The sequence below is a fragment of the Pagrus major genome, chromosome 12 (genome assembly GCF_040436345.1).
Source record: "Pagrus major chromosome 12, Pma_NU_1.0".
Classification (NCBI taxonomy): Eukaryota; Metazoa; Chordata; class Actinopteri; order Spariformes; family Sparidae; genus Pagrus; species Pagrus major.
Window position 1 is genome coordinate 26,340,755 of NC_133226.1, and position 18,189 is coordinate 26,358,943.

Below are 18,189 nucleotides of genomic sequence, written 5' to 3' on the forward strand. Positions count from 1 at the left end.
TCGAGGCCGATGGGATGTTAATGTACCTACGCCGGGGCTGATCGTGGACTGGGCCGTGAGGGAAGAAACTTGTGACATATCTGAAAAACTGCATAATGTTTGCACGCTGTGGTTCCTTCAATATATTCTGTGCATCATTATTAAACCTAGTGGGGGAAAAGCACATCACTCAGCCGCGCTGTGGGACTGGGACTGCCAGCATTACCCTAGTGTCCTCTAAATCCCTCTGGAGTTTTTCAGCTTTGGTCTTTTCAAAGAGCAGGCTCTGCTCAAGCTCCTTTATGTGGGCATGCTCCAGTCTGGTCTGCGTCTGTTAGTAAGAGAGAGCAGGAAGAGAAGGAGAACAAACACCAACACTGCAACACTGACATGCCAGCTTTGTGCCACGAACAGAAAGACGACAAGACTTTAAAGAGAAGGCCAGTGAGTAAGAAAGCACTGATGGTTTACAGCATTTCAATTTCATCAGTTGGTTGTGAACAAAGGAAAAGATTGTTATTTGCTCATTCTGCTCTGAGGAGTATAAGGAGTTAATTATTTTCTCTCATTCTGACTCCCAGATACTTTTATTTCTCTTCGTTGGCCACTTGTTTGCTAGTATTCAGATGTTGAAGGAGACTAATTCAGGCAGTAAGAGTAAAGAGGATGCAGACAGGAGAGGAAGATGAAAGCGTACAAGAAAGACTGAAGACAAAAAACAGCTTTCAAGAACAGGCATGTGGATGAAAAGATGAGGAGAGGATGGTAATTCAAAGTGCTGCAGACGGGAGAAAAAAATCCCAGAAGATGGGTGAGTGAATTAAGGATGAATGAATAAATGAAAGGAGCCGGAAAAAAGACGCGTCTGAACAAGAAAGCCAATGAATGATTCAAAGAGTGCAGGAAAAGGAAAAGGCTTAAGACAGAATGATTGATTTAATCATCAGCTCTTATTTTTTAGCAGAAATAGCAAAGCAGTAATGAAAGTTAGTGGCCATTTTTTCACTTAATGTTGTGTGTAGAAAAAAAGAAATTAAACTCTAGAAACTCGTTCACAGGAGGGCTCGAGGTTCATAATTTGTCTGGTTTTAATGAGAACTAAGTGTGTGTGATCACAGGGTTTCTGCAGGTTTCAGTTAGTTTAATTTAAAGGCTAAGTTCACCATCATTATCTCATTCATCATGAGAATCATTATCTACTCAGCTCCAATGCTGATGGAAAGTCAGGTGAGGTTTCCACAAAACATTTCCTGAGCTTCACAGCAAAACAGGATGCAGCGACGTCAGAGTCACAGAGGAGCATCAGAGCGGCTGAGCAGACTCCAGGCTGCGACTAGCGGAGCGACTTGATAGCGTGATTGTTTGATGATTGATCAGGCGTCCATGTTGGGAAGCTGCGTCACCAGCGTACATACTGACTGATGCCTACGTTGTTACCACTGCAACCTATAAACAGTGCAGACAGTCTGTCTTAAAGATGACTTGAGAAACAAATCTGATTTGCCTGCAGTCTGAACAAGAATTAAACGCGCTGTTTCTTGAGCCAGAAACTTTCACTTCAACAGAAACTTTTTCAACTTTTTACCACTAAAAGCAGCTGATTACTTTTAAAGGGGAGACGTCACATTAGCTCACACACCGGGCTGCACAGTTTGCATTTGTGGTTACTGGTCACATGCTGGTTTCGTACAAAAACACATTTGAAAGTGAGAGTAAAGTTAATGAAACTTTAAAAAAAGTCATGCTAACTTCAAATCCAATCAATTTTTTAGACCCGTCAAGATCATAAGTCCTTATAGGCCTAAGGACATTTTGAGACTTGGGGCCTGCAGAAACCCTGGATAATGTAAAATATCCACCTAGTTTGTCAATAATTCACAAATGAAGAATCATAAAGAAAGCATGAGCCTGACAAGTGGGAGATTTATAGCTCGAAGGATTGAGAGAAGATGTTTAATTGAGAAGCGGATTATATAACCACGAGTTACCTCCAGGTCTCCTTTGGTGATGCACGCCTCTTCAACACGGAACTGCAGGTCTTCCACTTTTCTGTCAAACAGGGACGATGATAAAGTTTCCTCCAAAAGCAACTCCACTTCACGTATTAGACAGTGACACACGAGACGTTTAACAGTTTCCATGGGCCGTATCATGTGCAGGGCTACAGGTGAAGTCGGACCACCCACCTCTTCTCCTCCTCCAGCTGGTTGAGCAGCTCCACTTTGTCTCGATCTGCTGCCTCCACCAGCGAACGCAGCTGATCCAACTTAGCCTCCGTCTCCACCGCATACTGCAACACACAGAGACAATAACACCGAGTGTGAGTTGACTTACATACATTTGATGTTGGTTACTGATGTTAATGATAGTATCTTTAAAATGTGTGGCAAGAATAATCAAATTATCAGTTCAATGGGATATTTTATTGACGGATCTGTATCGTCATGCCCTTGGGCTCCCACAGATCATTGCTCTCTTCTGTCTAACAATCTTCTTTTATCTGTGTTCTTGTAAAATCTAAATCTTTATATTTTTTTGCTAATTATCTTGTGTGGCCTGTCCTCTTCCAGGTCACCACAGTGGAGAGGACGCTGTGTGGCTCGGGCACCACTTGGCGCTGCCTCGGCCTGCACAGACGTCCTCCTGGATCCAAACACTTCACACATATTTTATATTATTTACTTGTATCAGATGTTCTGTCAATGAAATCTGTACACTATGTGATGTTGTTGCTCTGTTCTGTACATGTGACATCTACAGGATGTGAGCAGGAACGTACAGAAACACGAGCTCTAAAAAGTTATTATCAATAACAATTTTCTGGGTTTTTTTATGCCTGTACTTGTTAACATCCACGTGCGTGTGTCAGACCTGATCCCGTCCTTTCCTCATCAGAGTGAGCTCCTGCTGCACCTCCCCTGCGTGGCTGGTTGCCTTGGCCACCTCACACCTCTCCAGGTCTCTCTCTGCCAGCAGCTGCTCGATGTGCTGCTGCTTCTCCTTCAGAGCCTCCTGCAGCGCCGTGGTGCCAGAGATCTTACGAGCGTAGCGAGCAGATGTCTCCGTCAGCTGGAGAGATACAGTGAAAAACATTCACATTTAACATTTTGGATGTTTTCTGATGCTGTTTTTACATACAGTTACACCAAGTGTTTAGACTGTGTCAGAGGAGCCTCTGGTCTGATCTGATTCAATATGAGTTACTCTCCACATTCAGTCTCACTATAATTTGATTGGAAACAAATATATTTGCTTGGATAAGACGATGTGCAACCAGTTACGTTAAAAAAATTACCATATCCACCCAGATGTTGGAGCTTTCCCACTGAAGACAAATGCCACATGTTAGCGGGCGTTAGTGGGCATTATTGACTAATTTGTGATTAATTTCACTATTCATCTTTAAGACTATTAAGAAAATGTCAAAAAATTGTGAAAAATGCTCATCACAATATCCCAGAGCCCAAAGTGACGACTTCAAATTGCTTTTTTGTGCGACCAACAGTCCAAAACCCAAAGGAAAAGCAGCAAATCCTCACGTTTAAGAAGCTGAAACCAGCAAATGTTTAGCTTGAAAAATTACTGAAACAACTGTCGATTATCAAAACAGGTGACAATTAATTTTCTTTTGATAGATTAATCGATTATTCAACTCGTTATGATCGTTACAGCTCTATTGGATTCATCCTCTGCTGATCTGGGGAATGTTTGTACAAAATTGAATTGCAATCACAATATTGTAGTGCTAAGAGCGAGAGAAAAACAAATTACTTACTACACGATGCCACTGAAGGTTTGTTTGAACAATTTGTGGCTTGACAAATACGTTTATTCAAACTGTTTCCTTATCATGTTGATTAAAAACATAACACTCAGTCATGAAGGGTCAGCAGACCGCTGGACAAAACTGTTAGTTTAAGAACTTTTGGGAGACAAAATGAATTTACTGCGATCCAAATTATAGATTAAAAACAGGACACGAGGGAAAAAAAGTCACCTCATGTTAGAAACAGCTAAATTTAAATCTTCCCCAGGAAATGACCCAAATACTCAAAACTTAACGATGAGTTTCCAGCCAATGCACACACAGCCTCAGCTGTGACTCACAGAGAGGTTTTGGGGATGCGTTGTATGACGCTGCTTTGTGAGTCTTACCAGTCCTGCTCGGCTGGGTTTGCCGCTGATTGAGGAAGTGGCGGAGCTGAGCGAGCTTATGGAGGAGGCGCTCGGGCTCCTCTTCAGGGTGGACCTTCTCCGGGAGCTCTTGGCCTTGGTCGGTGTGGTGCACGGGAAGCCGATACGCGTCACCTTGTGGACCGGAGCAAACAGACCGTACCTGGGCAGGCACTGAAAGTATCTGAGAAGGAGAACAGGTGGCACAAACTGAAACCTCAGCAGACCCACTGACAGCTTGTTTAAGAAGTACCTTTACGATTGATGTTGTTAAAACAGATTTACACTGTTTACCTCGTCCCCGCCACAGCTCCGTCATTCTTGCCGAGTGGTTCATCCAGTTCCACTCCACACCAATCCCCTTTGGCAAAGTCTGTCTCTCCCAGAAACCGAACCACTCCTGCCTTCGTCCCACCAACCTGCACACAAAAAAAACAAGGCCAAGGCCCTTTAATTCAGTCAAGCCTAATCCAATATCAAAGGTGCAATACGTAAGAATTGGCCACTTTGAAGTCATCCTGCTGACAAACCAACAAACCAACCAACCAACAAGGTTGGTAATAATTAAGGTCCAGACTCTGTTCAAACGGTCTCCCGTGTCAGATTAAATTACCAACTCATCTAATATTTATTGTTGAACTCCTAACTAACAATTAACACTGGTGACACTTTGGAGTAAGCATATACTGTATATCAAGTGTTGTCTTTTCCTGGTTTTAAAGGCTGCATTACAGTGAAATACTTTAAGGAGATTTCAAAATATCGAGATATATATCGGGTATCACAATATCACTTTAAAGCCGTATCTCCTCGTCCGAGGTTTCGAACACTGAGCTTCTCACCAGCACACGGTCTCCCAGCCTCAGCTCCCTCTTGATCTTCTTCTGTGAGTCTGGGTCTGAGATGTTTGACACCGACTCGCTGGACATCATTCGGTTCATTGCCGAACTTGTCTTAATGCCGGTGCCCTGAGCTGAACAACAAATACACATGTTTAGTATTTTTTCTAGACAAAAGAGCTGCCTTTACTTCACTGAACATCATCCATGTTTTCTGTATTTTCACTGTTACCAATTGAGGTAGGTGCAGCAGGTGCAGCAGGTGCAGACTCGCTCGTCGCCGAGGCTCCTGGAGCTGGACTGGCCTGCCTCCCGTTCGCCTCTTTCTCCGGCAGCGCAGTCTTGGACAGCTTTGAAGGCCGCGTGAATATCCCTTTCCCATCCTCACACTGGAAGTACCGGACCCCTGCCACAGACCCGTCGTTCTTCCCGATGGGCTCGTCCAGCACGATCCCCGCCCACTGGCCTGGAGCGAACTGCGTGCCCCCGATGAACTGCACGTAGCCGGGCTTGTTGCCATTGACCCAGACCTTCTCTCCGATCTGAAAGTCGGCACTCCCCTCCTGGGTCGGGGAGGTCACGGTGCCTGGGGACTTCTCGGGGGGAACTGGCTTTGGAGTACCTGCAATCACAATTATGATTACATGCTATCACTTCTCACAGAAAGCATACAAGTCAGTTAGAAGCCAGTTTTAAGGTTTCTACCAAGGGCCCGTACAGCCGGCGTCACCGTTCCTTACCGGAGGATGGAGACGTCTTCGCTGGCACCCCGGATGGACGGGCTATTTTACTGGGCGGTTTGAGCCCGCTGGCTTTGCTTGATGTACTCATGGCTCCTCGTTTGTCTTTGGGTCGGGGGGAACTGGCCTAAACAAGGTGGGGGACTAGGCCTTCCCCACCACCCCACAAAGTCCCAATGTGATGGAAGGGAGCTGGAAAACAAAGAAAATGTCGCCTTAATCACTCAAAATATAAAACAACAACTTTTAGCTTTGTGTGATGACGATGGGGACGTTGGAGAAATCCAAGCTGGTATAAAAAAATCAAACATGGAAACCATATCATATGTTTTTAAAGACACAGTATGTCATTTCTGCCACTAGGAGTCTCTCAATCTAAACAATGAAAACAAAAGATGTAGTTTGATGATGTTGTGAAGTAGCATGGGATCATGGGAGTTGTTGTCTTCCTTGCTTAACAAAAATCATTAAGTTTAAAATGTTTTCAAGTTCTTTTCACAATAAAAGCTGTGTACCCTGCAGCCCTCTGCCTGGATCTTCTTATTTTCTCTCTTTGTTGCTGCTCGGGACGCTTTACCAACCCAACATGTGGCTATTTGACGTCCTGGGAATGAGACTCAACAATCAACTATCTTTGTGGTGCGTTCAGGAACAGCTGGGACAAATCCTACTGACTCTACCTTTAACTTTAATAGTCTTTGAATTATATTAATATGACGTGAGCTTCAGTTAGCTTTGACCACAAATGTCCTTCAGAGGGAGACTTTTTACTCTGATACTCTGAGTACATTTCAGAGCCTGTACTCTAAATCGAAAACAGATCAAAATTGACTTTCATTTCGACCAATCGAATTCAAAGGCAGTATCAGTGACACAGATATCCTGTGTGCACGAAGACGATCAACTAACCGGTACAGGAGGAAACTCAAACCTCAGAGATTAATCAGCTATAAAAATTGTTGTCACTTCTTTTTCTGACGACCAGCAAATGTATTAATGAAGTTCTGCTTTGATTCAATGCTGTAAAAAACAATAAAACACTGTACTCCTCCAATAACTACAACAGTATCTCTGTGAGAGCTGCTACAAGACTCAGCGAGGCCTCCAAACATTCAACCCTGCCTCAACACCTCCTCCTGCATATCACAACCCACTGTTTATCACCAAGCTGTTTACTATCACGTGCGCAACGTCTCAACTCACATGTGAAATAAAGTGACGCTGATTTTCCGCCTCACACACTAAAGCGAGACGTTCCTCTCTTCTAACATCAGCTGTTTTCTTCCTGCAGCTCCTGTAGGTGTTGAGGCAGCTTGTTTCGTGCCTCCATTTTTATTCATAAAGCAGATGATTCACTCTGAGTGCAGCGGGGTCAACACAGACGTTATGTTTAACACAGTCAAGGCTGTGTTTCCACACATCACCTACTACACTAACAGAGCACTCCATCCAATAACATCGTGTGGCAGATGATGGGCACTTCAAAATTGATGCAGTACAACCAGAGATATCAGCCGGGCTCCTGCGTTACCCAAAATACAGTTTAGTTGGAGATACTGGAGCGTTATGCGAGTGACAGCTAGCGCCAGCTTCTAACCTCAAGCTGAGATAAGTCTGCTAAGCTCACTGCTTTTTTAAATCCACAACTTGAATTATTTTCATTTCTCAACATGTTCGTCTTCAGCCCCAAGTGACGCTTGACTCAAGTGACACGTCATCGTGTTGAGCTTAAAGCCACAAAAGGCTTTATGTAACTTTTTCACATGTGCAGCAGTTCTACCCACGACCTGTAAACACGCTCTGATGCAAAACAATCAGCACAGATGCACAGATGCTTTGTTTACACTCCTACAGCATCACAGGTACTCTCTGAAATGTCTTAACAACCGGGAGAAGATGGAAACTGCGCAGTCCACACTCACCATTCAAATCATGTTTGTGTGCATTTGTGAAAATGTAATTGATTAATTGCAGATTTGTTTGGGAATCAGTATTAAACCACATTATCAACTTTTAGGCCCTAAAGACGGATCCTGTTTCATTGTGGTCATTTCCTTTCACTTTTACTTAAACAGCTCTTTGACCTGACTTATTGTCTATCTTTATTGGTTATTTTGTACTGTATTATTTGGTTATTAACTCTGTTTCGAAAGGCAGCAACTGTTAAGAAAAAGCCAATAAAGAAACACGATAAAAACCTCTGAACAAAAAATGCTCATGTGACTTTATACATCTGTAGCGTGGTGAAATAAATTACTGTACTATGATGATGAAACTGATCACACATACCATGAAAGTCTATAATCTCTAGCTGCAGATCTGGTTTCTATTCATGTAGCTTTGCTCGGTCTTTCTGATCCAAGAAAAAACAAATAGTTGTCACGTATGAGGGGTGGACGCAACAAAAGAGAAAAAAGGAGGTGACGAGTAAACTTGCTTTCATATTTTCAATATTAATGAGGTCATAATAAAACCTCAGAAATAGTTATTCTTTGCATAAGTGAACAAACAAGCTGCTCTCAGAGGGAAATAAGGTCCATTTCTGCCCCAGGGTCTCCTGGCAGGTTAATCCAAAAACTTTAGCAGTGTTTTAACATCTTCATAAGCTTTTCTTTAACAATAAAGAGGAGGACTGACTGGATTTGTCCTGTACCTAACACTTCATGTGTTTCAGACTCATCCTCTGCAGTGGCCAGGTAACAGGAGAGGACCTGTCTCCTCCCTCCCTCCCTCCCTCCCTCCGCCCCGCCGGTGCTGCCAGACCAAAACAACGAGCACACCCTGAGCTGTCAACCCCTCATCCTGCGGCTCCACAGGCTGAGGTGGAGTCTCAGACTTACCACAAACAGCCAGGCGAGCTTTGAATACACAAAAACAAACCCGTGAATGAATAAATCATTGTGACAGACGGATGATGATGACACTGGCCGTGTTGTTCGTCTCCGGGCTGGGCTGCTCCTACTTGACGCGTCCCTGGAGCAGCAGCTAGCTAGTAACTTGTTGGGTGTAACACCGCTCCCAACACTTTTTCTAACCGGCCCTACACGTTTTTAATCACACACCGACAGGTTAATTTAACCACACACGTTTGCTGACAACTTGTTTTTCTTTACGTCATATTTTTTTTTACATCCTGCTAGCTGCCTGCTGGAATGCGCTCCCAACCGCCGCAGCTAGCTTAGCTTCAGATTAGCTAAAAAAAAAAAACCCCGCACAAACTGCCAACTAACGGCCCGGTTCAGGTGATACTACAGCGAAATAAAAGCAGGCAGGTGTGGAGAGAGTTGTTGCGGGAGCTTACTTGGTCTCTTTGGGTGAACTGGGTCTCAGTAAAGGAGGATGCCGCCGCGTAGCTTCGCACCGTTACATGTTTTTTCCCACCGCCCAGCCCCAAGCTTCACACAATGACGTCACCTTGGGAACCAGCGCTGCGTTCACGGGACGGAACGTAAGCTCGTACATCCGAGCACCAAAATTTTAAAAAAGTCGGAAAACACACGAACACAAAGGAAACCGGCACAAAAGTAATATGTGGTTTATTTTAGCTATCATAATGTTTAATGAATTCATTGGAAACGAAATATGACAGGATACAAATAATGTGAAGTATATGCACACATCATGACAAAAAGACAAAAAAAAAAATACATTGCTTTTATAGTATTTCTACAAATTACCTGCACGCTCACCTCCTATCACACAGATATTTCACTTTGCAATGGATGTGTTGTTTATAAGATGCTTGACTGAAGTCATTAAACCTTCCTTCAGCTGCTCTGGTCTGCTGCACTGCAAATATTGTTTTACTGGGTGGCTGAAAATCAATGTTTGCTGTTCACAGTCGATGTGTTTGACAATTCAAAGTATTATATTAACTCCCTTACTGAGATAAAGCGTATGTTTATATGCAAAAATCACATATTTGACAGTTATTGTTACCTTTACAAGCATTTGCAATACATGTTCAACCAGGTTACTTTGCTACTGTACAGTATTTTTCATTGTTAAAGGGCAACTCCACTAATTTCAGACATTGAACAGTGTTTACAGGTGTTGAGAAGCAATTCTGCATATGTGAAAAAAGTAGTATAAAGCAGTTAGTGGCTCCAACCAATTCCCTCAAGTGATGCCACTCAGTTTGAGTTGCATTGTGGGTAATGTAGGCACCAGGTTTTGAAAAGCAGTCCACTGGTCTCCACTGTCGGACTCATTTACAAATAAATGATTAAAAATCGATACAGCAGAACCAGAGATATCAACTTTTTTACTCCACCCCTTCTTCCTCCTTTTCAAAAACCTGGAGCCTACTTTACCCACAATGCAACTCAAAGCGGCATCACTGGAGGCAGTTTATCAGATTACGTGCAGCTTCCACTGGAGCCACAAAAGGTTTGAAACTACTTTTTTAACATCCCCAAGACCTGGAAACACACTTTAATGTGTAAAATTGGTGGAGTTTCCCTTTAATGGCTCATAATTACTCATTAAAAATTACTACCACACTCAAAAGGGATATACATTTATAAGTACACAGCACAAAGCTGCTGATTATAACTTCACGTCACAGCAAAACCTCTTCACACTTGGATAATGTGATTGTTTTATCAGTAACCACGGATTTAAAAGTGTATTATGCTTTAATGTAACAATATTAGCAGGAAACACAACAGCACCTGGCTTTATATCTTTCTACGATCAACGGTGGAAATTTCATTCTCATTAGTTTCCGGCTCCTCTTTGTCGTCGGTCCTTCCCAGCAGCTTATTCAGGAGCTTTTTGAAGGCGCCGCTGAAGGAAGGGCTCGAGAAATAATACACAACAGGGTTGAGGACACTGTTGAAGTAGGTGAAACACACTGAAGTGTAGAACGCCAGGTTGGCCTCTTCGAAGTATTTGCACTCATTATACCATACCTTAAGGATCCACACAGCAATGCGTGAGATAGTGCTGGGAAAGAAGCAGGTAATAAAGATTAAGGCCACAGCCATGACAAACTGAACAGCCCGTTTGATTTTCCCTGTTTTGTCCAAGGTTCTGCTTCTCAGCTGCCATGTGATTCTGATCGTGCAGAAAGCGACGATTATAGTGGGAAGGAAAAACTGGACCACGTAGAAAGTGTTGTGCCAGGTGGACAGGGGACTGAAGCCCATGCAGATGTTGAAACTCTCACACTGCGTACGGTTGCTGTTGTAGAAGAAGTGCTCATTAGCAAGAAGATAACCTGTGGCAAGAAAAATCAGACCCCAGAGTCCGAGGGAGACCAAGAGAGCGTAGCCCAGGCCCATTCGGTTGATCCGGTTCAATGGGTGGACGATCTTCAGGTAGCGGTCAACAGCGACAGCCGTGAGGAAGAAGATCCCCGCCGCACGGTTGGCAGCCAGCAGAAAGAGCAGGATGCGACACATGGCATCACCGTGGAGCCAGTGCTTTCCACGCCTGTAGTAGTCGGCCCTGAAGGGGAGGCAGAACAGAACGATGGAGTCGGCTACAGCCAGGTGAGTCAGGTACACAGAGTTGGGTTTCCATTCGTCCATGTGAAAGATGAACATCCACAGGGCGACAACGTTCCCCATCAGTCCAAACATGAACTCCAAGATCAGGATTGGAGGCAAAAGTTGGTCCAGGATGGGAGCCTCGAAGGCGCAGCACACGTCCGACTGGTTGAGATTCATCCTGCGAACTGTCAATGAAGCACAGCCTGCCGCTCTACAGTGTCAACACAGATATATTTGTCTATCTATATGCTGTACCAGGTGACTTCTTTGGTAGGGAATTATCTTTGCTCTCATGCAAACATGCAAATTCTTAAGTGGCGAACAGCTGTGCACTATGTGTTATCTTTGGGGGAGTGATATTGACCCAGAGGAGCACGGAAACAACTGTAAATGTTATCTGTCGAGGGATGTGCCCTCATTATAAAACTATTATGCAGGGGAATAGGTTGACTCAAGGGGATTGAGTGGGCCGCCTGAAAAACAAGTAACCTGAGGCCATTTAACTCAGATAAAGCAGGCGACTACAACAAATCATAACCCTGAAAAAGAAATCACTTTTAATGACTTTCACCCATGGACAAAAAACAAAACAAAAAAGAAACTTGGAAAGAAGACGTGAGTGTACAGGCCAGAGGGAGACTGAAATTTATTAGCCTACAGTTTGCTTGAGTGAAGAACATTTGGGAGGGATTCACGTCATACCACACCTTTGGCAAACGAGAGAAAGCAGCTACCAACTAAAAAAAGAAAATGCCAAGTGAGTGGCCAAGTCCGCAGCTTCTTATGAACAGTAAATAAAATAGGTATAAAATGACTTAATGTGTACATTTGGCCGGGTTATCGCTGTTACAGGTCACATCCATTTCAGTAAAAGTGCATATTTGGTCTTCACTTCTTGACTTCGCCCAGATCATCGATGCTGTCATCATCCACCTACAAGGGAGAGAAACAGAGACTGGACTCAATAATGAGTTACACAAGTTTCTGTGTCAACAGATCCAATGAAAAGATCAAAACCCTTTATCAAAGCCTGATGCATCTTCTTCCTCTGTGCCTCAGAGCTCCATTGTTGTCCAAAAACTATTAAAAACACATGCTGACATGTTCCTTCATCACCACGAACACACACACACTGTAGTTTATTTTGACTCAGTCCCACACACACACCGCCCTGCTGCGACATATACTCACTAGAGCACCAAATATGGATTAATCCACAGCTGAAAATAGTCCCCAATAAATGCACTATTATCTCCTGTTTATTAAAGGATAAGTTCACCCAAAAATAAAAAACTTAGGGCCCCTGTCAACATGGAGGGGGTTTTTTTAGGCAGAAAAGTGCTGGCAGTGCGCTCGGGACGCTGGGATGAAGAGCTTATGCGCCAAGACAAAAAAACCTAACAATATCTTGACAACCACCACTGTATGATCAACACTGCCCCTTTGTGGTTTACTATCCGTTTTTTTATTATTTGACAACAGAGATCTATACATGAACCACAGGAGACAAACAAGACGGTGAATAGTATACAGGAAAAAGAAAAAGAGCGACGGTGGCGTCACCAGCGCCTTTCTGAAAAGATAGGAAAGAAAAAGAAAGAATAGAGCACTCTTCTTTCTGGGCTGCTGCAGACACTCACTCCTCATTAGGAATAAAAGTCCACAGCTACATGAGTAGTTTAGGAGAACGCTGCAACCCTGTTTTGCTCCGAAGTCACTTCATCCAACTTTCCATCAGCAAAGATAATTAAATAATGACTCAATTTTCATTTTTGGGTGAACTTATCCTTTCTTCTCAGTAATTAAGCCAAATCCCTCCTCTCCTCAGGCCAACTGTCTCATATTTTTCAACATCATTGTGTGGGTAAAACGAGAAAATGACATTGAGGGAAAAAGAGAAAACACCACCAAGATGAAGCATTTAGAAAGGTAAAACTCAAGACAAACTCACCTCAGGCCACTTCTCTTGAATGACGTCGATTATGTCGTCTGTAAAATCTCCCTGAATGATTATTTCATCCTCTGCTGTTACTGAGGCACCACAAGAGAATTTCTGGGCAAAGAATCGCTGAGCCTCTTTAAGTTCGATGTCTGCAGGAGTCAACACAGAATTTATGTTAAGCACTGAGAGAAAGAGAGCGAGAGAGAGAGAAAACAGCGAAGTTGCCAAAAACAAAACACCAAACTCTTACCAAATGTTGCCAGGCCACACACCCGTGTCACATATTTTTTCTTGGCTCTTGGGATTTTTGCTATCGAGACTTTTTGAGGCACCGTCTTCTTTTTCTGTCTGATCTGACCTCTTCCACCTTGAAAAGATAAAACAAATTTAAGTCTTTCAAACCTCTTATGGTGTCGATTCAAAAAACATGAGACGTCACTATAATGATACAATAACTACAGAGAGAGTTTTACTAACAACATTAACCAATACAAATTAAAATCAAACCTTGTTTTAGACATTTTCAGCAATATCCAGTGTATTTATTTCCAATGATTTCATTTCTGTTCAATAGTTTTATTTGTCAGTGGCGGAGTCCGCCTTTCCGATGCTGTATTTAAATTTCTTTCATACGCAGAGGTGATTCACAGGAAATGTTTTAATCTCACCGATATCAGCCTCACTGTTCACTGTTCACTGTCATCCAACTGTATAAAGTTACTGATAATGCCAACACAACATTTCCTATTCATGCTAGTTCATATTAAAACACATTAAACTTGGCTTTTAATGTGAAACTGTCAGAGGAAAGCCAATATATTCATCACAGAAGTTATTGCTGTCAGTTCATCAAAAATGTGACTACAAAACAAGATCAAACAGTCATTTTCAGAAGTTTTTGATAGCACATCAGTGTGAAACATTTCAGGGAGGATGAAACGAGCTGAAATGTTTCCACCAGAATCAATGGATGTCACCAACCAGTCACCTACCCAGACTGAAATCTGAGGGATTATAACTCAAAACAAGCAGAACGTATTTGTTGTGACACATAAAAATATTTGAATGTATACCAAACAACACAATAACCTAAAATACAGCTAAAAAACCACCATACCTCTCTTCTGTTTCTTTCTCTCCTCGTCCTCGCCAGCAGGGGGCGCTTCTCCAGTGCCGGATTCTTGCTTGGGTGCGTTTGCTGCCGGGCCAGTAGGACAGAAGAAGACGAGGAAAATATTAAAACCAATCCAGCAACAAGATTTAGATTTTTAATAATATACATATTTTTCTTTTTTATTATTATTATTATTATGTTGGGGGGCTTTTTGTGCTTTAATTCAATATGCAGCAGAGGGCCAATTGAGCTACTGGGGCACCACAATAATATACAATTTACTGATTAAACTCTTCTCCCTGTTTTGGGGTAAAGTCTTTCACAGCTTTAGGGCTTTCCAGTGAGACTCCCTGGTTTATACCAAGCTTTTTTGGGTCCTTTAACTTTAACTCCATTTTAACCTGTAATTTGTGTTGAAAATGGAAAGCTATGACTGTTTGATGAAGCTGTTACAGTCCAACTAAATCACTGGAGGTGGAAATCTTACTTTCTTCACCCGTTCACTCAAAAACAAATATCGCAATATTTATATTGTAAGCCAATATTGTTTCAATCCACAGAGTTCCCAAAGATACCAAATATGAGGTTGAATTTTGGGGTTTTCTTGTAGTAAACTTCTATTTGATGGAATAAACTCAGTGTAAACATCATGTAGCTTCCAGAAGACTTGGAACAAGATGATACAGAGCAAACATACTGTACAATACTGTCAGTGAACGTGGAATAAAATCATTTTTCCAACCCAAAAGCTTTATGTTAAGGGGGTAAACACATGTCACATTATGTGGACATCAAGAAAAAGTAACAATATACTTTTGCTGGGTTCAGAAGGAAATATTGACACTGAAAACAACTGTGAACGAGAAAAAACATCAGTAGATATGACGACCTCACAAGCGGAGGCATTCATGCAACAATACATATTTAATCAATCTATACTGTCCAGTTCTATTCTGAGTGGGCACGAGAGGATGTGAAAATTTCATGTCACGATTATCCTGTTCAACATAACAGGGATATTAACATGATGATCATTAAAATATTACACAAAAACATACTGGAATCACTTTATCCTCACATTTTGTTAGGAAACAAATATTTTTATTGTATCACAGATTAGACATCAAAGAATCTTAAATAAGTTATAATTTAATTATAAGATCTTCCTATAAAATAAAGGATAAGCAAATGGTGGTAATCTCATCTCTCTGTTGTTTTTTAGTTTGTAATCCTCAGTATATACACACATCTGATTGAACTAGTTTTTGTGGGGATACAATGAGCGAGCCGAGCCTTCAGCCACTGTGACACGTTCAGGCAATTTAAAATATATCAGGAAACCAATAAAGGACTCTGCATCAGCAAACTAGACAGCTTACTGTGAATGGGTTTTAAATCACAATCCACCATAATATCTTTTATCGTCCCATCCCAAATTCTTAGGTCACAAATGTTTAACGCAGGGATGCACGATTTTTTTCAGCCGATACGATAACCGATAACTACCTGACTGTCATGGCCGCTAACGATTAAAATAACCGAAAATAGAAAGCAACATTTGTATGCTTTTTCATGCACACCCGAGTGCAAGAAAGGCTAAGACGTAGTGACAAAAGATGGTTTATTTGATATTCCATAGCTGTGATAAGAATTTATGGTTAAACTTGAAGACTTTTTCCATCGTGTTGCGTTCACACCAGTGATGACATGTGTGGCTCTTGTCTACATTGCGTGGCTCTACACAGGTGCAGCAGTTTGACGTTATGAGTGCAACAATAGCTTGTTTGTTGTTCTTATCTGTATTTATTGGCTGCTCGCAAAACAACTTTAAAAAAGGTGCGTACCACCACCTATTGTGTGTAGATGCTGCACTTGTTAAGTCAACAAAAGCTGTTTGGCTTTGTATTATCTATTATTTCTTAATCTGCGGATAACCGATCATGTTAATGTTCCATTATTTATCTGTCCAATATATATATATGTATATCGAGCATCCCTCGTTTAAAGTATAGCATGTACAGGTTTGGGGAATTTAAGAAATGAATGAATGTCGTTGGCTATAATCTTTAATGGCACTCACCAACAGTCATCCTGGCAAAAACATCTGGAAAGTTCTTCTCAAGCCAATGCCTACATTTGGCCGGCTCAGGCATGTACTCACAATACTGCAGACACAAAAGAGTGCGGATCCAATTACACCATGAATAAAAGCTTAAATATCTCAAATGTCATTTTGTGAGTGAAGTGGGTCAAACAGCAGAATGTTTTTGATCATAAAACAACTTACCTCTGTAGGCAGAGAGCACACTGCAGAGGAAAGAAATATCACATCGTCACATTTTGAAAGGGCACCAAAATACAACTCGTAAAGATGTCAGGCTGAGTGAAATGTACTATATACACAGTATACAGTACTATACTGTACCTCCACAGTAAAGAACTTTCAGTGGGTACTTTGAATCAGGGTCCAGTGTCCCATGATCTGAGGAACCAGACTCCATCTCAGTAGTAGCCATCACAAATTATCTAGAGTGAAGACAAAAACATGGATTTAAATTAATACACAGGACACAGATGAGTCATTCAGGATAAAAAAGCCTAAAGATTCCCCCTCCACGTCCAAACCTACAGACCAGTATGATGAAATGCCTTTGGATCTGTTGTGATCAGACTCCAGTTGTGGGCATGAGTGAACAAGGCTCCTGCCAATATTTCATCATGCTAGCCTGCCCGGCCAACACTCAGCACTTAACAGATCCGGAGCAGCAGCTAGCTAACATCATGACACAGACTTATGCGAACTGAAATAGTTCACACGTCGGTCCCACGGGGGCTATTTTAATACACAACTGCCGACCCCCTTTACTTAGCTGGCTGAGCAGCATCAAAGAAGTCAGCAGAACTAGCTTTAGCCGGCTAACACATGCGGCTGTTTCACACTGGGTGCGCTCTTAAAACACACCGTTAAGCTACAACGCTTCTTTTAATGTCTGTGATTGTTAAATGTCACGGTTAGCCCGGACACTATCACAGCGGAGACTAACAGTACCAGCTGAGAAAATATCGCCCGAAATGAGTTTCAGTGGTTTCATTCATCAGGTAACGTTGACTCACCCAGCTGTCACCGTCAGCGCCTCAGTTTAGTGGCTTTAGCTTAGCAGGCTAACTCAGCTAGCTTAACGCACCCGCTATCTGACCGGGCTGTGCTGCTGAATAACTGACTGAAGGCAGGTGAAATGTCGAGATACGTACCCCGCTAAATATACTCTTAAAACTGATGTCCGTCCAGTAAATCCACTCGCATTATTACCGTTAGTTGGACTTTTGGAAAATCATTCTTATTGAATAAGGTTTAGTTGGCGTACTTTGAGCACGCCTAGTGTCGCTTCTTGTTTGGGGCGTCGAGGAGGCTGATGCGCGGTGTTGATGCGCAGCAGCGCCCCCTGGTGACCGGAGGACGAACAGACACCTGCCGACTGTCCACATACAGACATGATCCATTTTAACTTTCTTCACCCTCCTGCAACTGCTGATACTTTCTGTTTTTTTAAACTTTTATTTTGGCAATAATAATAATAATAATAAACTTGATTTATATAGCATCCTTTAAAAACAGAGTTTGCAAAGTGCTTTGACAGTCAAGCAAAAGCAGGAAACTCAGGAAGACAATATTACAGAATAAACAACCAAACACAAGGAAGTCTAGTCCAAGGTGACGTTAAAACAAGAAGGCAGAACAGAAAATGTAAAAACACAAACAGACAATATGACTAACTACAAGTGAAATGAATAAAAGTGAGAAAACAGGCAAAATCACAGGAAAGGAAAATAAGAATACTTTTAAAAAATAAATGCAAAAATAGAAGTAAATAGAAGTATAAAAACAATAAAGGACATCTAGAAGATG

The 18,189-nt window shown here is 42.1% G+C and overlaps 3 protein-coding genes across 4 annotated transcripts in view; all 3 read right to left on the reverse strand.

Annotated features, from left to right (window-relative positions):
* clip1b (CAP-GLY domain containing linker protein 1b) overlaps window positions 1-9,080 on the reverse strand; it is a 31,725-nt gene extending 22,645 nt beyond the window's left edge. The window contains exons 1-10 of one of the 2 annotated variants that reach the window (XM_073478121.1): window positions 9,033-9,080; window positions 5,732-5,923; window positions 5,224-5,613; window positions 4,995-5,125; window positions 4,447-4,571; window positions 4,135-4,336; window positions 2,851-3,048; window positions 2,166-2,269; window positions 1,968-2,028; window positions 206-310 (exon numbers count right to left, since the gene is read on the reverse strand). In XM_073478121.1, coding sequence (XP_073334222.1) covers window positions 206-310; window positions 1,968-2,028; window positions 2,166-2,269; window positions 2,851-3,048; window positions 4,135-4,336; window positions 4,447-4,571; window positions 4,995-5,125; window positions 5,224-5,613; window positions 5,732-5,822 — 1,407 coding nt within the window. In that variant the 5' untranslated portion in view covers window positions 5,823-5,923; window positions 9,033-9,080. The remainder of the gene's footprint in view (window positions 1-205; window positions 311-1,967; window positions 2,029-2,165; window positions 2,270-2,850; window positions 3,049-4,134; window positions 4,337-4,446; window positions 4,572-4,994; window positions 5,126-5,223; window positions 5,614-5,731; window positions 5,924-9,032) is intronic. The other variant, XM_073478122.1, reaches the window with a different exon arrangement.
* A 195-nt stretch (window positions 9,081-9,275) lies between these two features.
* On the reverse strand, window positions 9,276-11,751 carry LOC141006379 (hydroxycarboxylic acid receptor 3-like). Its single transcript, XM_073478566.1, has one exon. The coding sequence runs from the start codon at window positions 11,401-11,403 to the stop codon at window positions 10,411-10,413; it is 993 nt and encodes a 330-aa protein (XP_073334667.1). The 5' UTR covers window positions 11,404-11,751; the 3' UTR covers window positions 9,276-10,410.
* A 97-nt stretch (window positions 11,752-11,848) lies between these two features.
* On the reverse strand, window positions 11,849-17,672 carry denr (density-regulated protein). The gene is made up of 8 exons (XM_073478567.1): window positions 17,535-17,672; window positions 16,708-16,808; window positions 16,570-16,589; window positions 16,362-16,447; window positions 14,286-14,374; window positions 13,419-13,535; window positions 13,178-13,317; window positions 11,849-12,159 (listed from the first exon to the last, which is right to left on the reverse strand). Exons 2-8 carry the CDS (start codon window positions 16,796-16,798, stop codon window positions 12,115-12,117), a joined length of 588 nt encoding a protein of 195 aa, XP_073334668.1. The 5' UTR covers window positions 16,799-16,808; window positions 17,535-17,672; the 3' UTR covers window positions 11,849-12,114.
* Window positions 17,673-18,189: the final 517 nt, after the last annotated feature.